At 41.8% G+C, this 26,076-nt stretch overlaps 1 protein-coding gene across 1 annotated transcript in view; it reads right to left on the bottom strand.

The window, feature by feature from the left end:
* The window catches only part of SORCS3 (sortilin related VPS10 domain containing receptor 3), a 638,451-nt gene that overhangs the window by 97,926 nt on the left and 514,449 nt on the right, over positions 1-26,076 (bottom strand). The window contains exons 8-11 of the mRNA XM_062214350.1: positions 21,534-21,623; positions 13,848-14,027; positions 3,957-4,103; positions 2,072-2,174 (exon numbers count right to left, since the gene is read on the bottom strand). Coding sequence (XP_062070334.1) covers positions 2,072-2,174; positions 3,957-4,103; positions 13,848-14,027; positions 21,534-21,623 — 520 coding nt within the window. The remainder of the gene's footprint in view (positions 1-2,071; positions 2,175-3,956; positions 4,104-13,847; positions 14,028-21,533; positions 21,624-26,076) is intronic.

The raw sequence follows: 26,076 nt of genomic DNA on the forward strand, positions 1-26,076 counted from the left end.
GTTTCAGTGTATGCATAATATACACATTTGATTTATGGATTCCACTGAAGGGGATGAACAAATTAGATTCTCCTGATGTAAGAAGAACAGCTTTAATTTCTATAATATTAGTGATGATGATAGGTAGCATGTGTTGAGCATTCACTATGTCGAGGGCACTGTTCTAAGCATTTTAAATTCATTGCTTCATTTAATCCTGCAATTCTATTATGATAGTGCTATTATTCCCACTTTGCCAATGAAAACACTAAAGCTCAGAGTGGTTAAACCACATTTAACAACACCTGACTACATAGTAAGTACTCAAAATTATTCATTGTTATCATTGCTCACTGTTTCCCAGTATGGCTTCCACTTCTGCCATGGGCCTCCTATATGGCTTGAGGAAAGACATAGTGTTTGACAGCGCCTGAGCTGGAAGAACCAACTCACATGGATTACAGAATAGGGGGCTATTACCCTAGCAACTGTCCTGTAACTGTAGGAGAGGGGTGCACTGACCTAAAGGTTACAACTGCACATAGCTCTTTGCATCCCAGCCTTTTAATATGGGTTTTGGGAATGCAAGAACCCTGCATATTTTCTGGAGAGTGGTCCCAAAGCTGTCATCTGATGCTTAAATGAGTCCACAGATTGGCTCACCATGAAGCCTACGCTCATCTCCACTGTCCTGAGATCCCTGCAGTCAGCGTTGTTTAGCAGGTGGATCCCGTCCATGTGAGGTTGAGAGGAGTTGACTGGAGTGACGGAGGCTACAATATGATTAGTGTGCCTGGACATTGGTGGTACTTAAAATTTCACATGGGGTGTGTGTTTGTGTGTATATGTGTGTGTGTATGTGTGTGAGAGAGAGAGTGTTTGGTGCAACAGTTAGGATGCCCCTAGTGATGTCTGCATCCCATATTGGACTGTCTGAGTTCAAGTCCAGCACTAATTCTGATTCCAGCTTCTTGTTAATGTATACCCTGTACTTCCTGCTAATGTGCACTGAAGTACTTGGGCCCCTGCTACCCATTTGAGAGACTCATATTGAATTCCTGGTTCATGGATTCAATCTGGCTCAACACCAGCTATTATGAGCATTTGGGAGAATGAACCAGAGGATGAGAGATCTGTCTCTCTCTGAATTCAAATAACTAACTAAATAAGATATTCACACAGTTGGAGGTTTAGAGATGGGGGTCATGCCTAGGAGAGTAGAAACTCCCAGGTGGAGTGAGTGTGTGTGTGTGTGTGTGTGTGTGTTTCGTGGTGGGGAGGGGTGGTGTACAATGCTTTGGGTTGATGAAAGAAAACATAATGTACCATCTTAGAAAGTCACTGTGAATTTATCTGCTTTCATTAGAAAATAAGCTGCCTAATGCCAAAGCTCTAACTTCTTAGATTAGAAGCCAGCCTTGCTTTATGCCATCAATGTATTCCTGAAAAGGTGTATGTAAATCAAATGCATGCTAATCAGAGCACATTCCCCTGGAGACTTTCATTTTCATTTCAGAGTTGCTTTATCTTCTTTACTGATTGATGTTCGGTGGACAGTGGCTCCAACAATGCAACCTTAAGTTTTTCTGCCCTTTCCCCCAGGCTCTGAGCCAAGTGGTTAATCATGTGTAAACAAACCTTTACATGCACAGGAGACCTCCTGATTAAAAACAGCTCCAGGGTGAAACCCTTTGTAAAGCACCCTCTTTGTAAAGAGAAAACTACTCTAACTTGTATCCAGGGAGCTGGGTAGTTCCTACACGTTTTATTAAAGTGAGAATTCTCCATTACAATCTTTCTGATCATTCAGTTTACTTTGAGAGGAACTCTAGACTCTTGCTAAACCCAAGGGACCACTCTGTGATAGGAGGTGGGAGGATGCACTAACCTAGAGGCTAGACATATCCAGCATTCTCTGCACCCCCATCTTTCTAGGATTGGCTTTAGGGATCCACAAACGCTGCAAATTTTCTGGGAAGGGCCTCCATAGCCATCAACTGATGTCCAAATGAGTACATGATCCAAAAAGGTGACAAAGTTATTTCCAGAAGTCTTCATTTAGGAAAAGCCACTCAGGGAATATTCTCCTTACCTGTGGCTACCACTAGTCCTGGAGCTGTCTCCTTGCTAGAGATTCTTCCTGAGGAATATGGATTTTCAGAAAGCTGCAGGTGCAGGTGTAAGGAACAGAAGGGCTAAAATGGAAGAAGAAAACAATTTCATCCCAGAAAACTCCAAACGCACTCCCAACCCATTAGAGCTGGGGCTTCCAGATGTTCACCTTCCTGAAACAGGAAGGTATTGAATGATGAGCCACACAATTTGAGCAGAAGTCATCTCTCCCTGAGAAAGCCAATGGTTCACATTAAAAGTTGCCCTGAGAACCATTCATAGGTCCCACCAATAATCATATGTCTTCCCCTTTATTCCTCGCTCCATACCATCTGTCAAGTTCGTGGTTGGATTTAGGAAGCCTCCCTGACTGTTCCAACAAGATAACAATGACCTTCTCCCAAACCTGATCTTGATCTTCAAACTCTGCTGCTTAGAACTCCAAGGGGTCGCTGGAAGGAGTGAAGAGGTCAAAACTGATGAAATGGTCCAGGCTCTTTACTGTCTTCCTCAACTGGGTTGTCTCTGTTGTACACATTTTGTTCCTATTTATAAGCTTAACTAGAGTTTGAAGCCATTACCTAAAACTCATGTTAAGTTTATGGTCTTTATTTATTTTCTTGTTTACCCCACTGAGACATTCTTAAAAGGGCTTAGGGACTTATAGACATAATCTTATATAGTAAATAAAAATAAGATGGTGAAATTGTAGAAGAGAGGAAATTAGGTTAAGGAAATAAGTTGAAGCCATGGCTAAGGTTTGGGATAGACAAATCGTGCTGTGACCTCTTCTTAGAGACAGGTAGCAATTTGTCACTCACCTTCCTGGTACCCAAAGCAAAGAACAAATATAGACAAAGACTGAAAACTCCAAAAGGGAAGGGTCCTGTCTGTCCTATTTATGATTATATCCCTATTTTTCATATAAATGTCTAGAAGATAAGGGACAAGAGAATTTTTATTAGAAACATTCATTTCTGGGACCATGGAATGATTTTTCATATAAGTTCTCATTACAAGGGTACTCAAACTAATGAGTTTTTTTGTTTTTGTTTTTTCTTTTTCTTTTTTTTTTTCTTTTTTACAGGCAGAGTGGACAGTGAGAAAGGAGAGACAGATAGAGAGAGAAAGGTCTTCCTTTGCCATTGGTTCACCCTCCAATGGCCACTGCGGCTGGCGCTCTGCAGCCAGTACACCACGCTGATCCAAAGGCAGGAGCCAGGTGCTTCTCCTGGTCTCCCATGGGTGCAGGGCCCAAGGACTTGGGCCATCCTCCACTGTACTCGCGGGCCACAGCAGAGAGCTGGCCTGGAAGAGGGGCAACTGGGACAGAATCCAGTGCCCCGACCAGGACTAGAACCCAGTGTTCCGGCGCCGCAAGGCGGAGGATTAGCCTATTGAGCCGCGGCGCCGGCTAGCTAATGAGTTTTATTGTTAATTAACTGTCTTCCTTTCCCAGGAGTTGCACCACCTGGGGACAGGGATGCTGTTTTGCACATCATGTCTCCCATAGTGCCTACCCCAATATTCCACATCAAAGGAACTGCACCCTGGAGACATACTATTCTGGCCTTTCCTGAGTTTCCATGGAACCCTCTACTAACCTTGACATCTAACCAACAGTTATCAATTTATATGTTTATCATGTGATAGGCTGGAATGCATTGTGGATTTCCAGTAGAAGCCTGTGTTTTATGATGAGCCTTGCACCCAATTAGTGCAGCAACTTGAGCTTGCAGACCACTGCCCTGGGAATTGCAGGAAACTTTCTCAGTACCAGTCAAGTTCCTAAGACCCTGGATGGAAGATGCAGTATCCCCAGGTAACCAAGATGTCTGCCCATGAGATGAGACCAGGTGACTGACCAGCAGGCAGTGCACGGGGCTTCCTCTGAGGTCCACATCTGGTGCTTGCAGTAGGCGCCAATCTCTGCCTTTGTTATAAGTAATGTATGTCTTCACCTGGTCATCCACCTTCTTGTTTGCCAGGAATATCCCTTTGATACCTGCTACCTAGGAAAAAGGCGAGAGATGGAGAAACTCGTTGGGTCAAAATGCCTGCAGCTTTGGAGAAGCCCCAACATTTTTAGTGGAGTGTTGGGGATACAAAAATAAGAGGAATGTGGTGAGAAATGTCATATGCTCTGTGGTGTAGGAAAGAAGTTTAAGTTCATCTCTGTACCTTAGACTACCTCTCCAGATGTCCCAACCTCCAATTACTTGTTTTTTCCTACCTTATGATAGCTCTTTGCACTTTACTCAATAAACTCTTTCTTTAATGAACTACTAATATTCCTTCTGAAGTGGGAGTAACTGATTACAACTGAATGAGTTACCCTTTCAGGGGACCCATGCTGTAGTTAAGTAGAAGCTTTATAATTAGGTTTTCATGGCATCAAGGCATCTTAATTAGTGCTAAGGGTGATATGCTGGGGCAGATGGCCCAGCTGGGAGACCTGGCATCTATCTCTGTCCCTCACCCTAGGTCACTGTGTAACTTTGAGGAACTTACATCTCATCTTGGGGTGTCAGCCAATGTTCACTTTAAAATGGGAGGAATAGCGCTGATCTTTTCCTTTTGCCCAACTGGATAGCCAAGGAGCCATGAAATCATGCAGGACATTTTGGTCAGGGTTCCTAACGGACTGGGAGTTGCATGTCCTTGACATTTTGAAGGGAAAAGAACATCACTACAAAACAAGTAGCTACAAGATTAAGGGAGATCTATCATCCAGAAGGGTTCTAGAGTAAATACAAATTTGGCCCAAACTTCTATTCCCTCTGCTCTATGACAATACTTTCAAGTTTGTGAAAATAGAATTAAAAGATGTTTATTTATTTTCTGGTGCAAAAATTTTTGAAATTGATGCATAGCTTCTATTCTTCATAATATGCATTTTCCACGAACTTTCTGAAGACCTGTCATATGAATTGGTTTCACATAAGCTTATCAATCAATTCCATTTTCCCTAAACCCATTCAAAGCTGGGCCAAGGGAACAAATATTGTGAATGACAATGTCCTGAATCAAAGAAAGATTCTCATGATTCTCCATAGAGAGTCTAGCATGTTCCAAAGCCAGGAGGAAGTTCATGTAATTTAAACACAAACAGGAAGTTGAAAAGCAGGTTGTCTGGATAATACAGAGGTTTAATTCTATGGATGCCCTCATTCTCCAAGGATCATGGTTAAGTGAGGTTCTTTGCTATTCTAAGAGAACACCAGGGGGAACAAAAGGACACAGTGTTACCCAGGTTTGTTTGATTTCTAAGTGACATAGTTTAGTTGATGAAATAAGTCTTTTGCTTGCTTTTTAAGTAACCTGATTGGCCTTGAAAGAAATTGTCAACCCAAATAAAAACAAACAAAAAAACAGAAACAAGTGGTCAGAAAATGTCAGAAAGAATTACCTAGGAAGGACACCACCAGGGGGATTTGATAAAGGGCCAACAGTGGAACTGATTAGATCCTCACCTTGAAGGATGGGTGAGTAGAGAGAGAAGCCAAGGTAGACAGGACAGTGGTGTGGGAGTTATGCCCTGTCCATGGCTGTCCTAACAGTTCAGCGTCAGTGTCACTTCAGGAAGGCTAGTGTCTTATGCGCTTGTCTTTAAAATCAACTACATGGGCCAGTGCTGTGTTGCCGTGGGTTAAAGCCACCGCCTGTAGTGCCAGCATCCCATATGGGTGCCAGTTTGAGTCTGGGCTGCTCCACTTCTGATCCAGCTCTGTGCTATGGCCTGGGAAAACAGTGCAAGACGGCCCAAGTCCTTGAGCCCCTGCACCCATGTGGGAGACCTGGAGGAGGCTCCTGGCTCCTGGCTTAGGATCGCCTCAGCTCCAGCTGTTGCAGCCAACTGGGGAGTTAACCAGGGGATGGAAGATCTCTCTCTGTATCTATCTCTCTGTAACTGCCTTTCAAATAAATAAAATAAATCTTAAAAAAATAAAATCAACTACAAAGCTGTTTCCTTAAACTTAATTACCAATCATTCCTCATGGAAAATGGACTCTGCGATTCTCTAGGACCTTCTACCTGACAGGGGCCTTTCAGCATTCTTAGGTCACCAAGGTGGTGCTTTCTCGATGGATCACCAGAAACTCTGTCTCCTCAATTGATCGGCCCCTCCAACACATACCCACAGCCTTGCTGTCACTTCCTGGTAGAAAACAGACCAGCAGGACCCCTGGGCCCATTACCTAGTGTTCCTGTTTGGTTCTTGCTAGCCCTGCCCCAGCCTCTGAGCTGGATGCATTATAGCAGGAATTAGCAGCCTCTCAGCCACCTCACCCATTTGTGCATTTGCAGAAGAGTATGTTCAGTGAGCGGAACTATCATTATCATATTTTCCCAACTGAGAGCTCTCCCACTCAGAGGGGTATTGTCTGTGTGCCCACCCAGTATGAGAGTAAAATAAGGAAAATGAGGACTGAGAAGATACAGGAAGGACAGATTTCCTGAAAAACTCATGTGTTACTCTGAAGGCATTTTTCCTTCATTTGAACATCATAATACCACAGCAATATACCTCCTGTCTGAAACACTTTCTACCTGTATTTGTAAGTTCAAAGCCCTTACGTTATTATTGTAATGCTTCTTGGCTCCATGTATTTTTAGGAATGGACTGAGTTTGGAGTATTGTTTTGGGTACCCTCAGTCAATAGCTTTCACTTTTTTACTGCAATCCAAGTAACAAGTACAATTGTTTTACAACTAGTAGACTTATGCCCATATGAGTACCCATATGAGTATGGTATGAGTAGACTCATACCCATATGTGCATACCCAAATGCACATATGTATGTCATATATATGTACACATATTTCTCACAGAAAATCATCATGAAACATGACATGCAATGTAAAGCATTTGGGAAATGAGACACACTACTACTCTTCTTTATGCAAGGAGGTACTTAGCATATAATAAACTTGAACCATGCTTCCTTCTATTGTTGTTTGGAATGAGAACTATGGCTGCTGTGCATGGTCTTGGCAGTCCAGGGAGAAGGGTGCCAACTTTTGATAATACCCATAGAAGATGACAGTGCAATATGCCAAGGCTGAATTGTCTACTTTCCCTGTGGGAATCAGTTTGAGGTACAGAGTGAAACTGACAGCAGGCCCTTTGGCAGAGCACTGAGTACAGGTGGCACGGTCATCTGTTGGTCACTTCCCTGCAACCTCAGGACAAAGAAGCTGGAGTCCTACTGGGAAAAGCAATTACTATTATCTGCCTTGGGCTGTCCTGAGAGTTGGACCTGTGCTGAATGTCCAGAGGAGATCAGTTTAGGAAAAAGGTAGCTGTGAAGTCCATGAGTATCTCCATCTGGCCCAAGAAGGAGAATTGAAGGTCATGATAAAGCAGAGGGTGGAGGACAGTCATGACCTGGGAAACCAAGGGAACACCAATGAGATAGCCAGAGGCAGGAACACTGAGGCTGCATCAGAGTGTCATTTTATCCATTAAAGTGTAGTGTGCTAATTATAATCAGTCACTAGAGAAATGCAAATTAAACCCACAAAAAGGGACCACTAGGACCCTACCAGAATGACTAACATACATTTACAGGCACAATCAAATAAAACTGGTAATACCAAGTGTTGGTGAAGAAGAGAAGTATTTTCAACTCTCATACTTTGCTGGTGAGGCTGCAAAATGCCACTGCCACTTTACAGATTGGTGACTTCTTAATAACACATACTTATTTATCAACACAGCAATCCTAGCTGAATAATAACCCATGAGAAATAGTATCTTATGTTCATGTAAATGCTTTTAGAAGTTTTATTCATTCTCAAAACTGGAAACAACAGAAGTTTTCTCCTACTGGTGAATTAATAACAAACTGTGACACATCCAAACTATGGGACACTACTGAGCAATAAAAATGAACATCTACTAATACATTCAATCATGTAGGTCATTTTCAAATGCATTATTGCAAAAGATTAAAAGACACAGAAGGTCATCTACTGTAAAATTCTATTCACTGACACTAAGGAAAAGGCAAAATTAGACATAAGTCAAATTGATGTTTCTGGGTGAAGAGGAGGGCTGACTACAAAAGCTGTCTAAGAGGAGTATTTTGGATAATTGACTATTTCATATCTTGACCATGGTAGTGGTTACACAACTCTATGCATCTAGTAAAGTCTCATGAAATATAATTTTATGCCAAAAGAGGGTAAATTTATTATACATAAATTATACCTCAACTATCTTTAAAAAGGGAAAAAGTGTATAGTGGGAAGAGTCTGAGTTTTTACTCAGATAGACACAGATTCCTTCAAATGGAGCAACACCATTTACTAGCTGTGTGATCTGAGCTGAGCTGCTGCACTCCCCGTAACCTCATAGGCACAATGGGAAATGATCCCTATAAAAAGAGATATTGTGAGAGAAAGGTGAGCAAAAGTACGCAAGTTATGTAGAACTCTGAAATTCGATATGGCAGTGACTAATCCCAAATAGCTACTTGAAATGTGGCTTGTATTACTAACAAATTGGTTTTTAGTTTTATTTAATTTTAACCAATAAAAATTGAAATTTAAGAACTGATAGCCAATTTACTTCTTGGACAACTTTCAAGCAGGCTTGGAATAACTTGCATTTGTGAATCTTCTTTTTCTACTATAAATGTTATAAAATGGAAATACTAATCAAGTATTTCTGATATAAAATTTAGGATATGAATTCAGATACTTGGTGAGTGCAAAAATATATCCAGCATTTTGCAGACTTAATGAGAAAATAAAATGTATATCATAAGTAATTTTTTTCATATAAAGCATATTCTGATATAATAAAAATTTAGGTACCTCACTTAAATCATTACAATGAAATTCATCTACCTATTTTTTCTTTTTAAAAAATGGGTAGTACCAATGTAAAAGTGTATATGTAACTCGTGTAATATGGATAGATGTATTGTGTTTGACAATACTGGTCTAAGGAATTGCCAATATGTTGTTATTAGAAGGAGTTGTAAGCTGGATGTTAATATCCAGGACAGCACTGAAGAAAATGCATCATATCTTTATAAAAATTAAGAGTGGGAATAGGAGAGGGAGAAGGCAGAGGAGTTGGAGTGTAACCAGGAGGTAGGGTAGGGTGGGAAGTACCACCATGTTCCTAAATCTATATATATGAAATACATGAAGGTTGTTCAACTTAAATAATTTTTTTTAAAAAGTCAAAAGAATACAAGTGTTGGTGAAGATGTAGAGAAAATGAGACCTTTATATTCTGTTGGTGAACTGTAAATTGGTACAACCACTATGGAAAACAGCAGTTCAAAAATATAACTATCAAATGATAAAAATTAAAATAAAGTACACCATATTACCTGCTCAGAACAGGTTTCTATAGTATAATGTGGGTGCTGGAAAGAATATTTTCTTCTCTACTTATCAGCTGAGAGTTAACTAAAAAGGCAAAGTAGTTTCTAGTTAGGGAAAACAAAATAGAACTGCAAATGTAAAGATTGTCATGAGAATAATGGAAAGCCCTTACAACGAACAACACTCAGTGCCAATACCAGTCTTGTTCTGAAGGTATGAGATTCTGACACCTTAAAGAAGAGATTCATTACTATTTGGCCTTTGAGTGTTATCTGTTCCCCCAATTATATAATTGTAGCCATGCCAATGTTGTATTTTGAGTCAGGGATTAGAGAGAGAACAAGCAAAAGAATATCCATATAGTAGGAAACTCTTCCAATAGATTAGAAACGAAAATTGTAATCTTTATTAGATTTTGAGCTGTTCAGTGGGGTTCTTTTCCATGGATCTCCAAGGACTTCCAACGGCAAGGTTTGCCAGGTGAATTAGCAAACCTGTTCTTGCCCTTTGGGTCTCCACTCCATTGTCATGAAGAGGATTTGTGGTCCACACAGGAGATGGAGCAGTCAAGATTGGTCCAGTTATCCATCAGACACTGTATAATGACCTCAAGGCATTTCTGACTTCAAACAAAGAGAAACATGTGCAATGCCCTATTATATTATAATACAAAATTATACATTAACCTGGGACAGAGGATTATACCATATTCACAAATATTATTTACTGGGCAGATAAATGTGGAGAAACAGAAGGCAGAAATACTAGCCTGCAGAATAAATGTACAACTTTTCAGTCAAGCTCAATGCAAGTATCTTTACAATGTTCATCCTCAAGGCTACTCAACATTCCATGACAATGAACCTCTACCCTTCTGACCTCGACTCTCTTCTCCATATTTCTAGTAGTTAATTATTCAAAGCAATTCAACTTTAGATATCCCACAAATTTGGTTGGAACTGACCTCCCTCTGTTGTGATCCCAGAGTATGGTGGAATAACACCTCCTATACAAGTTACACTGGGATCAGTACCTTAATAGGGTCACTTACATTTTCCAAGTAGATTGTAGGTCTCAAGCATGAGCCCTCCTGGCATCAAATGAAATACTCCATGAAAGTGTGCTGACTTAGCCCACTTGAACATGAACACTTACTAGTTCTCCCAGCTGCATTATTCAAGGACACTTGGAGTCTAGAGAAATTGTAATCTCTCTGTTAACTGGCCATATGGTACACAATCTCAGTGTCTCTGAGAATCTTCAGTGAAGAAGGTTAAATTCTAATGACCCCTAGAGACCAATTAAATTGAATTTTATCTCCAAGCCACAGAATGTATCTCCAGGTGCAGAACAGAATTGCCCTCTAAAAATCTTCAATATGGTCCTGGGCTAGATAACGTCAAGTTCCAATTTATTCAATTGGTATTAAATGCCTTGTAAAATCTGAAATCCAACTACTAACCAATCCTCATTCCTGTCCCTGATAAGTATCACTTCTATACAATTACACTGGCTAGCTTACTTTCTCACAAATCCATACCATCTGTCCAATCCTAGCATCATGCCATCATTAACATTGGAAACGTCTCCCACTTCTTCACTCCTTCAGCCCTAGGATTGGTAACTTTGAGAAAAACAACAGGGTGTGTGTATGTGTGTGTATATATACATATATCTCAACACCACCTCCCCTGTTTGGGGAATCTGGCTACAAGGATCATATGCCCTGCACCTCAGTGCTGTGGCATTATAGGAACAGGCCTCCATAAGAGAGCCTTTGACTTGAACATTTCCACTTGGTGCCTGGATTAGTCCAGTTCTCAGGGATAGTACTTTTGATTCCACTTCATTGTAAACTTTGTAAAACAAGAAAGCTGTATTTGTTTCCATGTGTCTCACCTCTTGTCTCTATCTCAACTCAACCTTGTGCAGATTAAACAGGAACTCTGTTTATTGCCCACCCTCCCCCAAATGCAACAAACTAGATTACAAGATGTCTGAGAAAAAGAACTATATCAAATACCTCCTGCCTTGCTCAGAGGCTTGAACACAAAATAGAAACTCCATTAACCCTGCTCAAACTGAATGGAGGACAATCTCAGCAGAGCTGGTTTTTAAAAACTTTGCCCTGCCTGGTACAATGTGCTTCTCTATGGAGGCAATGACATGAAATATCCACCCCTCACCCAATAAGACTGAAAGCACAAGACCAACTTCAACAAGAAGAAAAAACATCACACATATCCAGGCATGCTTCATTTTGATTCATGCTCTACTTCACATCACAGAGTCTCATGTTCTAAATGTCCAGGGGGTTTCAGACTCCCCTGCAGAGAGAAACAACAGCACAGTGGCCAATTCACCTACTGTATCAAGAAAGTGAGAGATACAAGTATTTCCTGACTGCAAGGTCCTTGGTAGCAGTATCTACCCTCTCCTATGTGGTTCTACCCTCAGGGGGATGAATAATAATCTTCTCTATAGCCTTACTTGTGCAAACTGGAACTTGGAATGGCCTCAGTCCTGCAGATATTCATCCAAGCCTTCCCATGAGATGTGACTTACTCCTCAATAGCAAAGGTGTACTTCTGCCTCCTATGGAAATGTAAGCTTCCCAAAGCTGTTTACAACACACACTCATCTTTACTGGTCTTCAGAACTTGAGGACATTTCTCAAACTGGTACCTTGCTGCAAAAGGGATGCTTGCAGATACCTCCTAGGAAATCAGGGCATTAATTCTGTTGCTGATTTTGCTTCCTATCTAATGGAATTCACTCTTCTTTTTGTTATGGACTTCACTCTATGCCTTGGTGCGGTCATCCATCTACCTAGTGGAACAGCTACAACTTGAGATATTTCTGAGCAGCCAACTTAGACATCAGTGTAGAATGGAGGAACTCTGACAGGCACTGCTCAGCAGAGAAGCAGAAGCATATGCACCAACCCTTGTGTTCTGAAAGCCACAGCCACTCTTCGGGAGGAGAACCCTAGAGGAACAGCTCACTTAGGTCATCCAGAATAGACAACTCATGAATGACCTTACCCATCACAATTTACGTGGTGTGACCACCAGTTCCTGGTGAATGCTGGATAATGAGACGCACCTTCTTTACTCACATCAATCTATCATATTCAGTTAGGCCCCTTCTCTGTGGCCAAGGCTGTCAAAAATCATGTACTGTCTCCAGATATACAAAAAAAAAAAAAAATCCTCACATGTAGCCTGTAAAGCTGCCTCCTGCCACACCAGTATCCCATTTGGGCACTGGTTTGTATCCCAGCTGCTCCAGTTCTGACCCAGCTCCCTGCTAATGGCGTGGGAAAAGCAGCAGAAGATGGCCCAAGTGTTTGGGCAGCTGCCACCGTGTGGAAGACTCGAATGAAGTTCCTGGCTTCAGCCTGGCTCAGCTGTGGCCATTGCAGCCATCTGGGGAGTGAACTAGCAGAATGAAGATCTCAATCAATCTCTCTCTCTCTCTCTCTTTCTCTCTTTCTCTCTCTCTTACCTCCCATCCTCTCCATCTCCATCTCCCTCTCTTTGTAATTCTGACTTTCAAATGAACAATTAAATGAATCCTTTTTTAAAAGCCACATATTTACTATCACAGAAACTAGTATTTTTTATCTGATCCCTATATTTTATCTGAGTCACTTGGTTTCTTAGGTAATTTTTTCTTCAACTGATGATCACATAAAAAAAGAATTCTTGCACAGATGATGGTATCTAGTGGCACTGTACAAAAACCCTCACTCTCATCACTAATATTCAATCTTTTGTCCTATACAATGTGTACACAAAACATGATTTTCCAACTAATTTAAGGCACAGAAATAACTCTACTCCCTCCACCCAGGACCCACAAGAACATGCACTGAGTTCAAAAAGCTATTTAAGGGATCACCAATTGTTCAAACAACTTCATTTCTGGGTTATCATCATGTTCATATGATAATACACCAAAATGTCTGTGGAACATGGAATTACAAGATAAGTTTATTTTGGTGTAAAATTTTTAAAATCCATGCATATTTTTATGCAATAGGCATTTTCTATGAACTGTATGAAGACCACTCACATGCATATATTTCAAAATCTTTATACCAAAATAATCTTACTAATTTCTTCCTGCCCTATAGAAGCACCCTTGAACATACAGGAAGGTGAATTTAGGCAGACACACACCAGATGCTTTACAAACATTGTATCTCATCTCACAATGACCTCATCAAGTAACTATCTTAGCACCACTTTACTGGAATTGACAGAAGCTAAGTTCTTTGCCTCAAGTCACAAATCACTAAGTAGTACAGCTAGGATCTGAAACCAGGACCCCAATACTTGTGTTTATGCCATCAAAACTCATTAAAAAAGAGAGGTAGTACCAGGGGAGGAATAATTTTGGCTACATACCTCATACAGTTCAATAATGATGTTTCCCATTAGACCTCGGCTGCTCTTAATGTTCTCCATGGCCAAGGTGAAGTAGATCCCACGCGTGTCTGAGATGTAGAGGTTGTACGTGTCATTCTGGTTCCACTCTTGAACTGCTGCAAACACTTGGTTCTCATCTGTGCTGATGATGTGCATGTCCTGTAAGAAGATGGAAGGCTGATAAGGCAGCAGGCACATCTCCATACTCTCCATGCTGGGGCTCAGAGAAATCACCATGACTTACGCAGTGGCTGAGAAAAAGCTCCGGCTCGACGCAATATTAAACAATGCTGTGTTGGACCAAGGCTATAAATTATGATCTTCATGGCTTCTGTTTCTTGCTAAGTGACAGCAAGATGGGTGTAAAGGGCTTTCGTGGGTATCATTTTCCATGGCTTTGAGGGATTCATCCACTTTCATTTTTTATTTTTGTATCTGAAAGTTAGTGTTAGTGCTAACGGAGAAATACAAACTTACAAGAGGAAGCTCACACATGCGAAGCAGACAATGCCTATCATTCCTCTCAGTCTTCACCTCTGTTTTAAAATTGCTGTAGTGTAGTGATTTACAGACCCCTCTTTAGGACCGTCACTGTCATGAGGATTCCAAGAAGGGTAGAATGGAGGCACAGCTGATGGCCGGGGGCTCAGTACCTCCCCCCACTCTGCTTTCAATCAGGCAGCACCATCAGAATCTGCTGTGTGCAATGGAGTTCTATGAGGAGTAAGGTAGGGGAGGTTCTCTGGCTAATAAAATAGAATTATACTTGAAAATCACTGTTAAAGAGGAAAAGATACTCATCCTGGAACTTAGTGTTGTGGACGTTTGTCTAAACAATGCTGTAAGTCAGAGGAAATTAAATGGTTCAGTTTCCCCAACCTTCTCACCTAACCAGTGATGAGTTGGGGTACCAATAAAAATAGTTACTATTAAGGCAATGTTCAGAGCTACCTAATTGTACTTTTCTTACTAAAAATCTACAAAAGTCCTCAATAGGGGTTGTATGATTATATTCACTTTACTGAAGAGTCAATAAGGAACACAGAAGATGACCAACTTGCTTAGCTCACATAGCTGGTAAATGGCAGAACAACCCTTATGAACCTCTGTGTTCTCCCTATCACCTCATTATCTACTAAGCATTTGGGTATACAAGTTCTAGGTCAGGTATTTCAAACCCATGCCCTAAGTCATAAATACAGACCACAAGTATTTAGTCTATCCATATTCTGTACTGAATACCTGAGTCTTTGGTCTTTTGGTAGAATCCAAATCATTGTGGTCTCAGCCTTGTTACCTATATGTCCTCGTGACCTACCACTGCGTAATGATCTGAACTTCCTGGTTCCTGAAGTCACTTTAGGTCTCCATGCTAGACTGGATCATTTCTAAAATCAAACCCAAAAGTTTACAATTCAATATAATTTACAAAAGCCAGTTTGCATAGGTGGCTAGGCATTATACAAAGATCATCACAAATTCAAGGTTTTACCTAGGGAGGACAGGGTGGCATGGATAAACATTTGCCAAAACGGCTTTAATTGAAAATGCATAAATAGACAAGCGTGTGTGCCAAACAGTAATACATAGCAGAAGGAGAACGCCCTCATCACAGAGGTGGGAGACACAGGTAAAAGGACCATGCGCAATTGAATCTGATAGTACATTAACAATTAGACAGGGCCTATTTTTTCTGACCAACCTTCCCAGGAAACTTTAAATAGAAAAAGGCAACAACATCCATAATGCAAGAACCACCGAGAGCTCCTCCAAGGTGGCTTATAATGGAACACACACATTTGATTTGGACAACTGGGAGGTAGAGCTGGAAAAAGTTCTAGACTTTTCTTTTTTGATTGGAAATTCTTTGTCAGATCTCAGCCTCCAGCCTTGAACTCTCTAGGTCACCTTGGCTAAGACCTCACTTGCTCATTTGTGTTTACAAACCTTGTAGAATTACAGGTTCCTGCTGAGCTGCTTGGAAATGGAAAGAAGCCTTACTCTTAAAACCATGTGATGCAATCATGTTGTGCTGGTGTGGAATGAATGCCCAAGAACCCAGTAGGAGGGGAAATAGCAGCTGCAGGAAACACGGATTAAATTCACTTACCCTGTTAAAAATGCAATGGAAATGCCTGGTTTTTCCCAGATGTTTTGGTCATAAAAATGAATGAGCTAAGTTATTTTAGACTAAACTAATGTAAAAGAAGTGGAAAAACACAACTTAAAATAGCAGGGCATGGTCAGGATTAGAGAAGCCAGGTTTGTTGTGAATGTTTATTGTGTTAATGGCTGTCCTGGGGCTGTGCCACCTGGTGAACAGGTACTACAGGCTCTGGGTTAAAACACTACACTCTAGGATTCTTGTATGTCTTCTGAAGAAGTTCTTAGTTTTCCAAAGTCACTGAGCTAATAGATGACAATACTGAGATTTAAATCCAAGACTATTTAGATCAAAAAGCTCACCATTTAGAACAGGTGTTTAGCCTACTGGGTAAGATGCTCACATCCCTTATGGAATTATGGGGATTAAATCCCCAGCTCTGGTTCCTCACTCCAGCTTCCTGCTAGTGTACACCTCTGGAGACAGCAGATGATGGATCCCTGTTACCCATGTTGGAGATATGGGTTGAGTTTACACCTCCATTTTGGCCCTGACAGAGCTCTGGATGTTATAGGCCTTTTGGTTGTGAACTGTAGATTGAGGTTCCCTCGAGGTCTCTATGGCTTTCAAATATATGAATCAAGATTTTTTTTAAAGAAGTTAACCTTTTAAACACCCTGTCAATGCAGGTACAACATTGATGTGTTTCAAAGTGGCCTGGAGAGCTTAATAGCATGTGGATTCATGGGTTCTACTGCCTGAGAGAATAGGTCAAAATATTCTGCCATCTGAACAAGCACTGCCCATGGTTCTGGGACATGGAAGTCTGGGGAATCACTTTGTGTTGGATAATTCCTCTTTAAAATAGGTCTTCTGTTGAATCAGGGTCAAACAATAATAGAATATTAAGTCTTCAAAAATGAGAAAATCACCATTTAAAATTGGTCCAATAGGGAGATATCTGAACAATAATGAAGTTTTTCTTGAATCTGGCTGCCTCAATATAACTCCAAAGCAGGTTCCGTTTCCTTATTCCCTGAGAAGATGCAGGCTGAAGTTTGATGATAAAGACAGAAACTGAAGGATGGAGAATGAAGTAAGAGTAAGTTCAGATTGGGACTTTACTAAACTTAGAGTTTGAAGAACATTAAACATAACCACTATATCACTTTATTTCTAGTACTTACCAGAGTATCTGACACTTGGTAGACATTCAACAAAAGTTTATTGAATAAACAAATGGAATAAGCAAACATGGGCATAGGATGAAACAGGGCTACGGAGACTAAATGCTCAGCTCTAGACTGCTCAAGGAGGATCTATGAGCATGCAGTTCAGACAGGCAGTTGGGAATATGGTCTATGGAGAGATACGGGCTAGGGCTGTATGCACAGGATTCACCAACTTGAAAGCAGAAACAGAAACACAGAGAGGATGAGGTCGCCCAGCGAAAATGTAGAATGCAGGAAGAACTTCGGAACACCAACATCAAAACAGTGCCAAGAAGAAGATGGCCCAGGAAAGGAGATCAGAACAGAATACTGCCAAAGAGAAGACTGCCAAGTGCAGTTCTCAGCTTCAGCATCAGAAGCTCCACGAGGGTGAGTAACGACAAAGAGGGAGTGCTATCTCATGGATCTGGCATCTAAGCGGTTAACAGCAACGACGACTTGAGGATGGGTAGTGAAAGAGTGAACAGAATATGATGGCAGGGGACAACTAGCAGTGGTGTGAAGAGTAACCAGGATGAAAGAAAAGAATTTAGAAATACAAATAACCCTTAAGGAAGTGACTGTGACACAGTGGAGCAGGATAAATTTGCACTTGGGGAAAATGTAGAAACTAAGGAACAAAAACGTTGATATCTTTGTCATTATCAGTGTAAAAAATCTTCTAAGACACATTTCCCTTTTCACACTTTCATCATTTCAAGTGGGATGAACTACAGTCTACTGTCAAATAAAAACAAACCCAGAATTAGGTAAGGGCAGGCTTTACTTAAAGGAACTATTACAAGTACCATACTCTGACCAAAATAACCACAACTGCAATCACAGAGAAAGCAGGAATTACATATTTTTACAGGGAAATTGAAACCAAGACTAGAGAGAACTCAGTGTGCAAAGTAAACCGGTGTCAATTGAACAGGAAATTCCTTTTCTTTGAGGTCAAATGATTCTCAGAAGCCTATTAAGGGGTGCTATTCCAAATTGCATAGCGTTCCAAGATCTCAATTCTTGCAGAGGTCAAGTGTGGATCAAAGTTCAGGGGCTTAGGGATAATAGAAAAGTCAGACTTACTGTCAGTCAAGTCAAATTAGTAGCCATTTTTTGTCTAGACTACCCAGCAGGGCAACAGAACAGCTGATCACGAATGAGACAAAGAACAGGAATCTGGTGTTGTCACAGCTAAAGAAGTTATGAAGGGAGGGTAATTCTTTGCAGAAAGCCACTTCCCAAATACAAAGTGGGGGATGGTTTCTCAACCCAGCGCTCATGAAAGGTCAACAATGTCATAACCAAACTGCAACCCATATAAAAACACATAAAATTATTTTCTCTCATAGGAATGATTATTTGAGTGGTGGGTTAAGAATACATCCAGAATCTAAGAGACAAAGGAGGGTACATCACTCACAAAGTGATAGAGTGAGGGTCTTATGCAATATTGAGTCCAAGGCCTGGCGGGGACATGATCCCTTCATGAACATTGATCCCCCACACCTGTATATTATTTCCCCAAAGATCATAATCATTCTTAGATTTGCTGGACACTTTATACTCAACCAACAATGAGTCACTCATTGAACCTTTACAACTTTGTCAAACAGTATTATTATCCCCATTTTACAGATGAGAAGACCAGGGCTCTGGGATAAGTAAGTTTCAAGCTCAGGGATTCTGCTCACGTGCTCAGTCAACTTCTCCCTGGACAACCATTGCACCCTATCATCTGCCGCCATGCCCTCTGTCGCTGTGTGCTTTTCAAGTCCACTGGGCAGACAGCGCCAGCCCATCGCCTCGGGACTGAGTTATGGAGGGCTTAGCACAAGGCTGCTGTTTATTATTAATGGTGCTCATTTCCTTCTCTGCAAAACACTGCATAGCCACTGTGTGCCCCAGGAGGGCATATTCTGAACTGACGGGCTGGACACAGGGGTGCCAGGGCAATGGGGACAGGCAGCTTTTCCCCGCGTTCGTTTTTAAGCACGATGCCTGACAGCAGCCTCTGCACTGCATGAAACAGCAACAACTCGCTTAAAAGCCATTTCAACTTTCAAATAATGGAAAGAACCAATCGCCCTACAGCCTCTCTGTCCCCACCTCCTCAGCTATGACTCTGAAATCCTGGGCCAACCCTGGCAAATAAAGGGATCGAAAACCATCCAGCGATGTTCACAGCAGCCTTCGTGGTACTGAGAAGCTGCTCTGGATGGCATTCTTGAAGGCAGCCGCACAGATGGGAGGGTGCTCTGCCACAGTAAATGCCCATGCCACTGCCAGTCATTAATGGAATGCCCTGGGGCTGTGGTCAACCTGGGCCTCCTTTGTTCCCACCTGCTGCCCCACTGCCCATGGGAGTGAACTGTTTTCCTCAGAAGGTTACAAGTGTATGAACTGTGCACAGGCGCAGAGACAGAATGGCCCTGTGCTAGGAAGAAGGCTTGGAAAGTTTCAGAAACTCATTTCCGAATACAATACAGGGAAACTCTCAGTTCCCTGAGAATAGGCATTCTCTCTCAGCAACAGCATGGTTCTAACCGCCTCCTTCCTCTTCATCTCCAAGCTGGAATACCTCTTTTCTGCTTGGGCATAGAGTGTGTGATGGGTACACACTGTAGCATACTCCACAACAGTACCATGAAATCACAGAGAAGGTAGAGAAAATGAGAAATCCATTCCCATGGGCCCCTAAAGCTACTCAACACAGCCCCTGCCCACCTCCTCAGCCTCTCCCCTTCTCTCTGTGCAACCCAGTCCCTCAACATGTTGTTTTAGTTTGTTAAATGAACCATTCTCTATCTTAAAATAGGACTTGTGCAGGTACAGTCAACCCTCAGTATCCATGGGTTCTGTATATGCAGATTTTGCCAAATGCAGATCAAAAATAAGTTAGGCCTACGATGGATATGTCTGTATGAAACACAGATACATTTTATTATTCTTGTCATTATTCCCTAAACAATACAGCTTAACAATTTACAAAGCACTTAAATTATATCAGGTATCATAAGCATTCTATTGTTGATTTAAAGTATATGGCACAATCGCATAGGTTATATGCAAATACTATACCATTGTACACAAAGGACCTGAGCACCCATGCTTTTGGAATCTGAGGTCTTGAAAGCAGTCCCCCATGGGTATCAAGAGACAGTGGTTATTTTCAGTTTCTCCTGACCCTCGTTTTCAGGATGAAGTCCTTAGTCTTCTAACACCAGCTTCTCCAGGAAACTACCCTCACCACCCATGTAAGATTAGCTCCAGTTTTATTCCAAGATGGCCCTTGAACTGCTGTAACACTCCCTACACCTACAAATGCTTCTCTGTTCTCTGTGTGATCATCGCAGAGCCACTTACATCTTATTCACTACGCTCTCCATGAGTTCAGTTCAGGGCCTGGTACAGAGTAAAGAACAGAGAACTAAGAGTTGAATGGATGCATGAAAGAAAGAACATATGAATGGAAATATACATGGGTGAGCAACCGAATGTGTAAAAGCAAACAGGGGCCAGAAAACTAGCTCCCTACCTTTCCCATAATTCTTCCCATGCATGTCCTCATTTAGCCATTGACAATATCTGTCTTAGCACCAGCTTAGAGACACACATCTTTGCTATATTATACTTGAAATGTGTCCAACCTGAGACTTTGCTTCTCTGTAGCCTCATTTTGCAGTGATGCAATTATGTCTAATCCATATTTGCACTGAGATTCTAAGATAACTCTTCCCCCAAAAGCCAATGTTCACAAGGAATGGGATGCACAGAGTATGGTTTATAATTTTGCCAATACAGGAGTTTAAATGCCACCATTTGATATTAACACTCTAGTATATCATCCCTTTTTAATTATACTGGCATAGGGGAGTGGAAAGATACATAGTGCACTTCACTTCTATTTGGCGTTAAAACACAGAGAGAAGCAAGAACGCCAGCAGACGAACTTATCTGTGCATGCACACACTCACGTGAGTGTGCACACACATGCACACACTCACACAGCATCTGAGTTCCTGCCTGCACTTTGCCTTCTATTTGGCAATAAGACCTTTCAAGAGAGAGGGAAACTCAGAATAGATATTTAAAGCTACCACTCCTTTCACTATCACCCCTGGGAAGTGACCCAATGTTATACCAGATATTTGAGCTGCAGGAAATCAAAGCTCTAACCTGGTACCCTGCTGAGTAGGGAATATGGAACCTAGGTTGAAGGACATCAACAGAGGCCAACCCCCAGTGGTGAGTCAGTCTCCCAGCCGAGGTCAATCCTCCCTGCAGCCCAGTGAGGCAGCCTCCCCAACCCTCACTTTGTTGGGCAGCAGGTGCTCCATGCATTACCTTTGGCAATGAGTACTTGGGCAGCTTTATCTGAGCAAAGGCTTCTCTTCGATAAGACACGTAGTAGCTGGCTCTTCCACCAGTGGTTACCTGGATCATGGGGGAAACACAAAGAGATCAGAGCCACGCATCATGGCACACAGTGGAAAGTATTAGCGTGATTACCCAGTAGGTCTGTAATTACCATTTAGAGACTATCCTTTGCTGGCCTTGAGTCTTCAAGCCCATGGCACCATAAGCTGCCCTCATACCCAGATGCTTAGAAGACATATGGTTGATTACAACAATCTTTCCCTCTTGCATTCTCTGGGAGGGCAAGTATGGATTCTGTTTGGTCACTGTGCTCTAACTATGGTACACCACACCTGTTAAGTATTTATTTTCAACTGAAAATAGAGAAGCTATGGGTGTGGGTTCCACCCATGATCCATTCATTCTGTTCTGTAAAAACATTTTAGCAGTTTATTAATCCATTGCAACCATGATTGGCAAAGGCATTTTTTCCTAGCTCTGAAAAACTACTGTTGTTCAAAGCTTTCATTACTTCACATCCCATCTATGGACAAATATGTCGTTCACATTTACAAATCTATGCATTAATATATTTGATTCTTCCCACATGCAAGTTACTTAAAGGGTTAGAGGAAGAGCTCCAGATTTGAAAGGCGGAAATTCTGGGTTTGACTTCCATCTCGGCTCTCTCGTGACTGGGGGTCAGGGACAAGCCCTGTAGCGTCACTTGGGAAAGGATGGTTTTTCTCAGTTGGATGACTTGGAAACCATCCCAAGAAATGGTCGCCTGGCACGGGCTTGCTGGAAAGTCCTGCCAACACAGCCCAGCACTGCAGATGGCTGCTCTCAGCCCAATTATCCTAACTCAGGGGAAATTAATATTCACAAGAGAAGATAACATGGCCTGTTCAGAGAAAATAGCAGGACAACAATAGAAGCCAGGCTGCTGTGCTGAGGAGGCAATTACTTGAGGCACAGGCTCTGTTCTCATGAAGGCCCAAGCACACGCTGGAGACAGGCCAGTCCTCCCACTCCAGTCCAAATCTGGCACAGATCCACAGCAACTGCTAGGAGCAGAAGGCTATGACATCTCTATTGAAAGCTGCCTCTCACTCCTTACTCTGAAGATGGCACCTCCCATGGCTCCCCCGTGTTCTACCCAGATTGGAAGCCCACAAAGCAGGCATCACAAGATTCTAGGTAGAGTACATGCTAGAATCAGCATGAAAGCAGAGCCTGGGAAAAACTCGGTGCATTAGCTTAGGCTGTGAACACAGAGGCACTGGTTTCTTCCCAACATGCAACACTATTCCTAGGTCTCTACATTCTACTGAGAATCACTCTTGCCTTGCATTCTAAGACTCCTAATTTTATTTTGATAAGATTCTTATTCAGAGACTATATTGTTCTGTTGGCTTATAGGTAGGGGTTCACATACTAAGGTCAACGGGTTGATGAGAAGTGTTTTTTCTTCTTCTTAAAGTGGGTCGTAAGTGCATGGAATCACATTAAAATATAATCCTTGAGTCTGGACACACCGTCACCCTCTTCATCCTTACACGATCCCATATATTTGTTTGACTTGTTTTCATCCTTAATTATAAAACCAGCACATGTAAACACACCTGACAACTTGAACTAGATCAATAGTTTTGAACTTTCAGCCTGCATCAGAATTACCTGGAAAGTCTATTAAAACTCAGACTGCTGGGTGCCATCTACAGAGTTTCTGACTCAACAGATCTGGGTTGAGGTTCAAGAATTTTCTCTCCTAATAAGTTTCCAGCTGATGCCGATGCGGCATGACTGGGGAGCATAACTGGAACATTGCAGAAATGGACCTTTAACAATTTCCACACACCTGTGTGTTCCTCATCTGTCCTGACCCCCTGCTTTCTTTCCAGGTGTATTTACTTTCCTAAACTCTGTGTTCACAATGATGATACTGCTCTTTATTATTATTGTTGTTGTTGAGGTGAAACTCACATGACCCAAGCTTAACCATTTTTTAAAAATATGTATTTATTTGAAAGGCGGAGCTACTAAAAGAGAGACAGACAGACACACACACACACATATTTTCCATCTGCTGGTTCACTCCCCAAATGGCCACAACAACCAGGACTGGGCCAGACCAAGGCCAGGTGCCAGTAGCCTATTCTGGGTTTCCCATGTGGGTGCAAGGGCCCTAGGATTTGAGCCATCTTCTGATGTTTTCCCAGGTACATAAGCAGGGAGTTGGATCAGAAGTGGAGCAGCCAGGGCTCAAACTGGCATCCATATTGGATGCCAGCTCTGCAGGCCATGGCTTAACCTGCTCTGCCATAGCACAGGCCCCACCTTAACCATTTTAAAGTTTACAAAGCAATGTCATCTAATATAGTATGTCCACAATGTAGTTCAACCATTTCCTCTATTTATTTCTAAAACACTGTCATCACCCCATAAGGAGACTCCCATACCCACTGCAGAGTTTTAAATTCTTTAAATAAATCCTCTTATCAACAAACCAGCTCTCCCCAAAACACGTGAACCTTGTCAAATAGTCCCTTGGGGAATCAGACCCAACTCAAAGGCGGCAAGTCCCCAATTTCCTCCATGATAGGCAGGATGACAGAATCACCAGGTCATTTATTAGCAACATAGCACAAGACTGGGTCCAATGGGGTTTCCAAGTCACCAGGTCCAAGAAAAAAAGAATGGTCCTCTTAATAGGGTGATCGGCCTCACATCTGTGGTGCTCAGACCCATCATATCTGCTACTGCCCTACACAATCCATGAATTCTCTCTCTCTCTCTCATAAGCCCATACATATAACCTAGAGAGTATTTGCTTGAGTGATAAGACATGGAAATGGGAACGGTCCAAACTATGAAGGTGTCATACGAACACTAAGGAGTCCAGAGGTTCTCCAGGTACTTCTAATATCATAGAATCATATATAAACCTAAGCAGCATCCACGTGGTGCTAATTCTGCAGATTGCAGAACTGTAGAGCTGCCAATTTGAAAGTCCAGCCTGAGGGAGCTGTAGACATTGCACTCCAACCTATGAGAGCTGCTGCATGGGCTGTACACCCCGCAGGGCCATGGAGACAGAGTCCTTTGGGGTCTGAGGACCCAACTCTTGCCCCTACACTTCAGCACCTGAAATAAAAAAAGATTATGTGTGTACATATACATTTAGTCTTTTATATCTCCCTATCTTGCAGCTCAACAAACTGAAACTGAAAAGGATCAACCAAATTCCCCAACATCACAAGCCCTTTGTTGTTAAATCCAGAATGTTAACTCCAGCTCCAGTTTATGCTTGACCCCCTTAACCAGTAAGAGCACATCCCTAGAGAATCAGGTCCGGAGCAAGGGTAAATCTTGACTCACTGAACATGGACTGCTGGGATTAATCTGCTTAGCTAGAGAGACTTTGAGTCTGGCTTCCTCCACTGGTGACTACGTCATGGATATCCTGATGAACTCTCCATTCCTGCCCAGTCCCTGCATGGGTGAAGGAAGACATTGTCCACTAGCAGCTCTGGCACTTCGGGAGCGGTTACCTCACCATGTTAGGGTGACACCAGGATGATGCATTCGCTGTCTGTCTGGGGTTATTTGTGGGCTCTCTGGCAACCACACAAGAAAGGAATAAAGTTTAGTGACTATTAATCTATTTTGATGAACTTTTCCCTTCCTAACCACCAAATTTGCTGGCATTGTAAATCCAGAGATTATTACCACTTTCCCTTTCAGTGACACCTTTTATTTTACATTTGATGAATGTCATCCAATTATTTGCTCTGAGCCCATCCGTCATGCTAAACACAGAATTAGCTGGGTCTTTTCCTTACTAATGATTGGCTCGTTAATCTGATTTTCTGGATTTCCATTTTACAGGCTTAATTGGGCTCCTGGCCAGTGAAAATGATTCCTCTGGACAAATGCAGTGGCCATTAAACACATCTGTCTCTTCTGATTTGTTCCTTCTTTTGCCATGACCAAGCCTAATCTGACATATCTTTTACTGTTTTAATTTATTCTCATTTCTGAATGATGGCTTTCCCTGGAGAAAGAGGGGCATCTGCCTGTTCACCCCCAAAAGAACAGAATCAAGAGGCCTTGATTCACTTTCTGCCATCCTTTGGAAATTCAGAAGATGAGCCTACTTCTTCCATAGACAGGAGAAATCATAATGTCTCTAGAATTTATCAGCAGACACAGGTGATATGAAAGAACAGGCAGAAAGTAACATTTGAGTGATATAAGCTAGGTGTTTGACCTCTACGATATTAATTAATATCTACTATATTATTATTAACATTACTGGCACCTAGTACAAGGTAAAAATACGAATCACAGATGACACTTCTAGCACTGTTCCTCTATACATATGAGCCTTCTGTTTTACATTCGGGTACAGAAATTCAGGCATAGGGAAGGCACACACACTCAAAGACACACATCTGGTAAGTGGTGGATCTGGAATATGAACCACTTAATCTGACTTTCAAAGCTTATGCCAGGGCCTCAGGCTATG

This window comes from Lepus europaeus, chromosome 17 (assembly GCF_033115175.1).
Source record: "Lepus europaeus isolate LE1 chromosome 17, mLepTim1.pri, whole genome shotgun sequence".
In the NCBI taxonomy this organism is placed as follows: domain Eukaryota; kingdom Metazoa; phylum Chordata; class Mammalia; order Lagomorpha; family Leporidae; genus Lepus; species Lepus europaeus.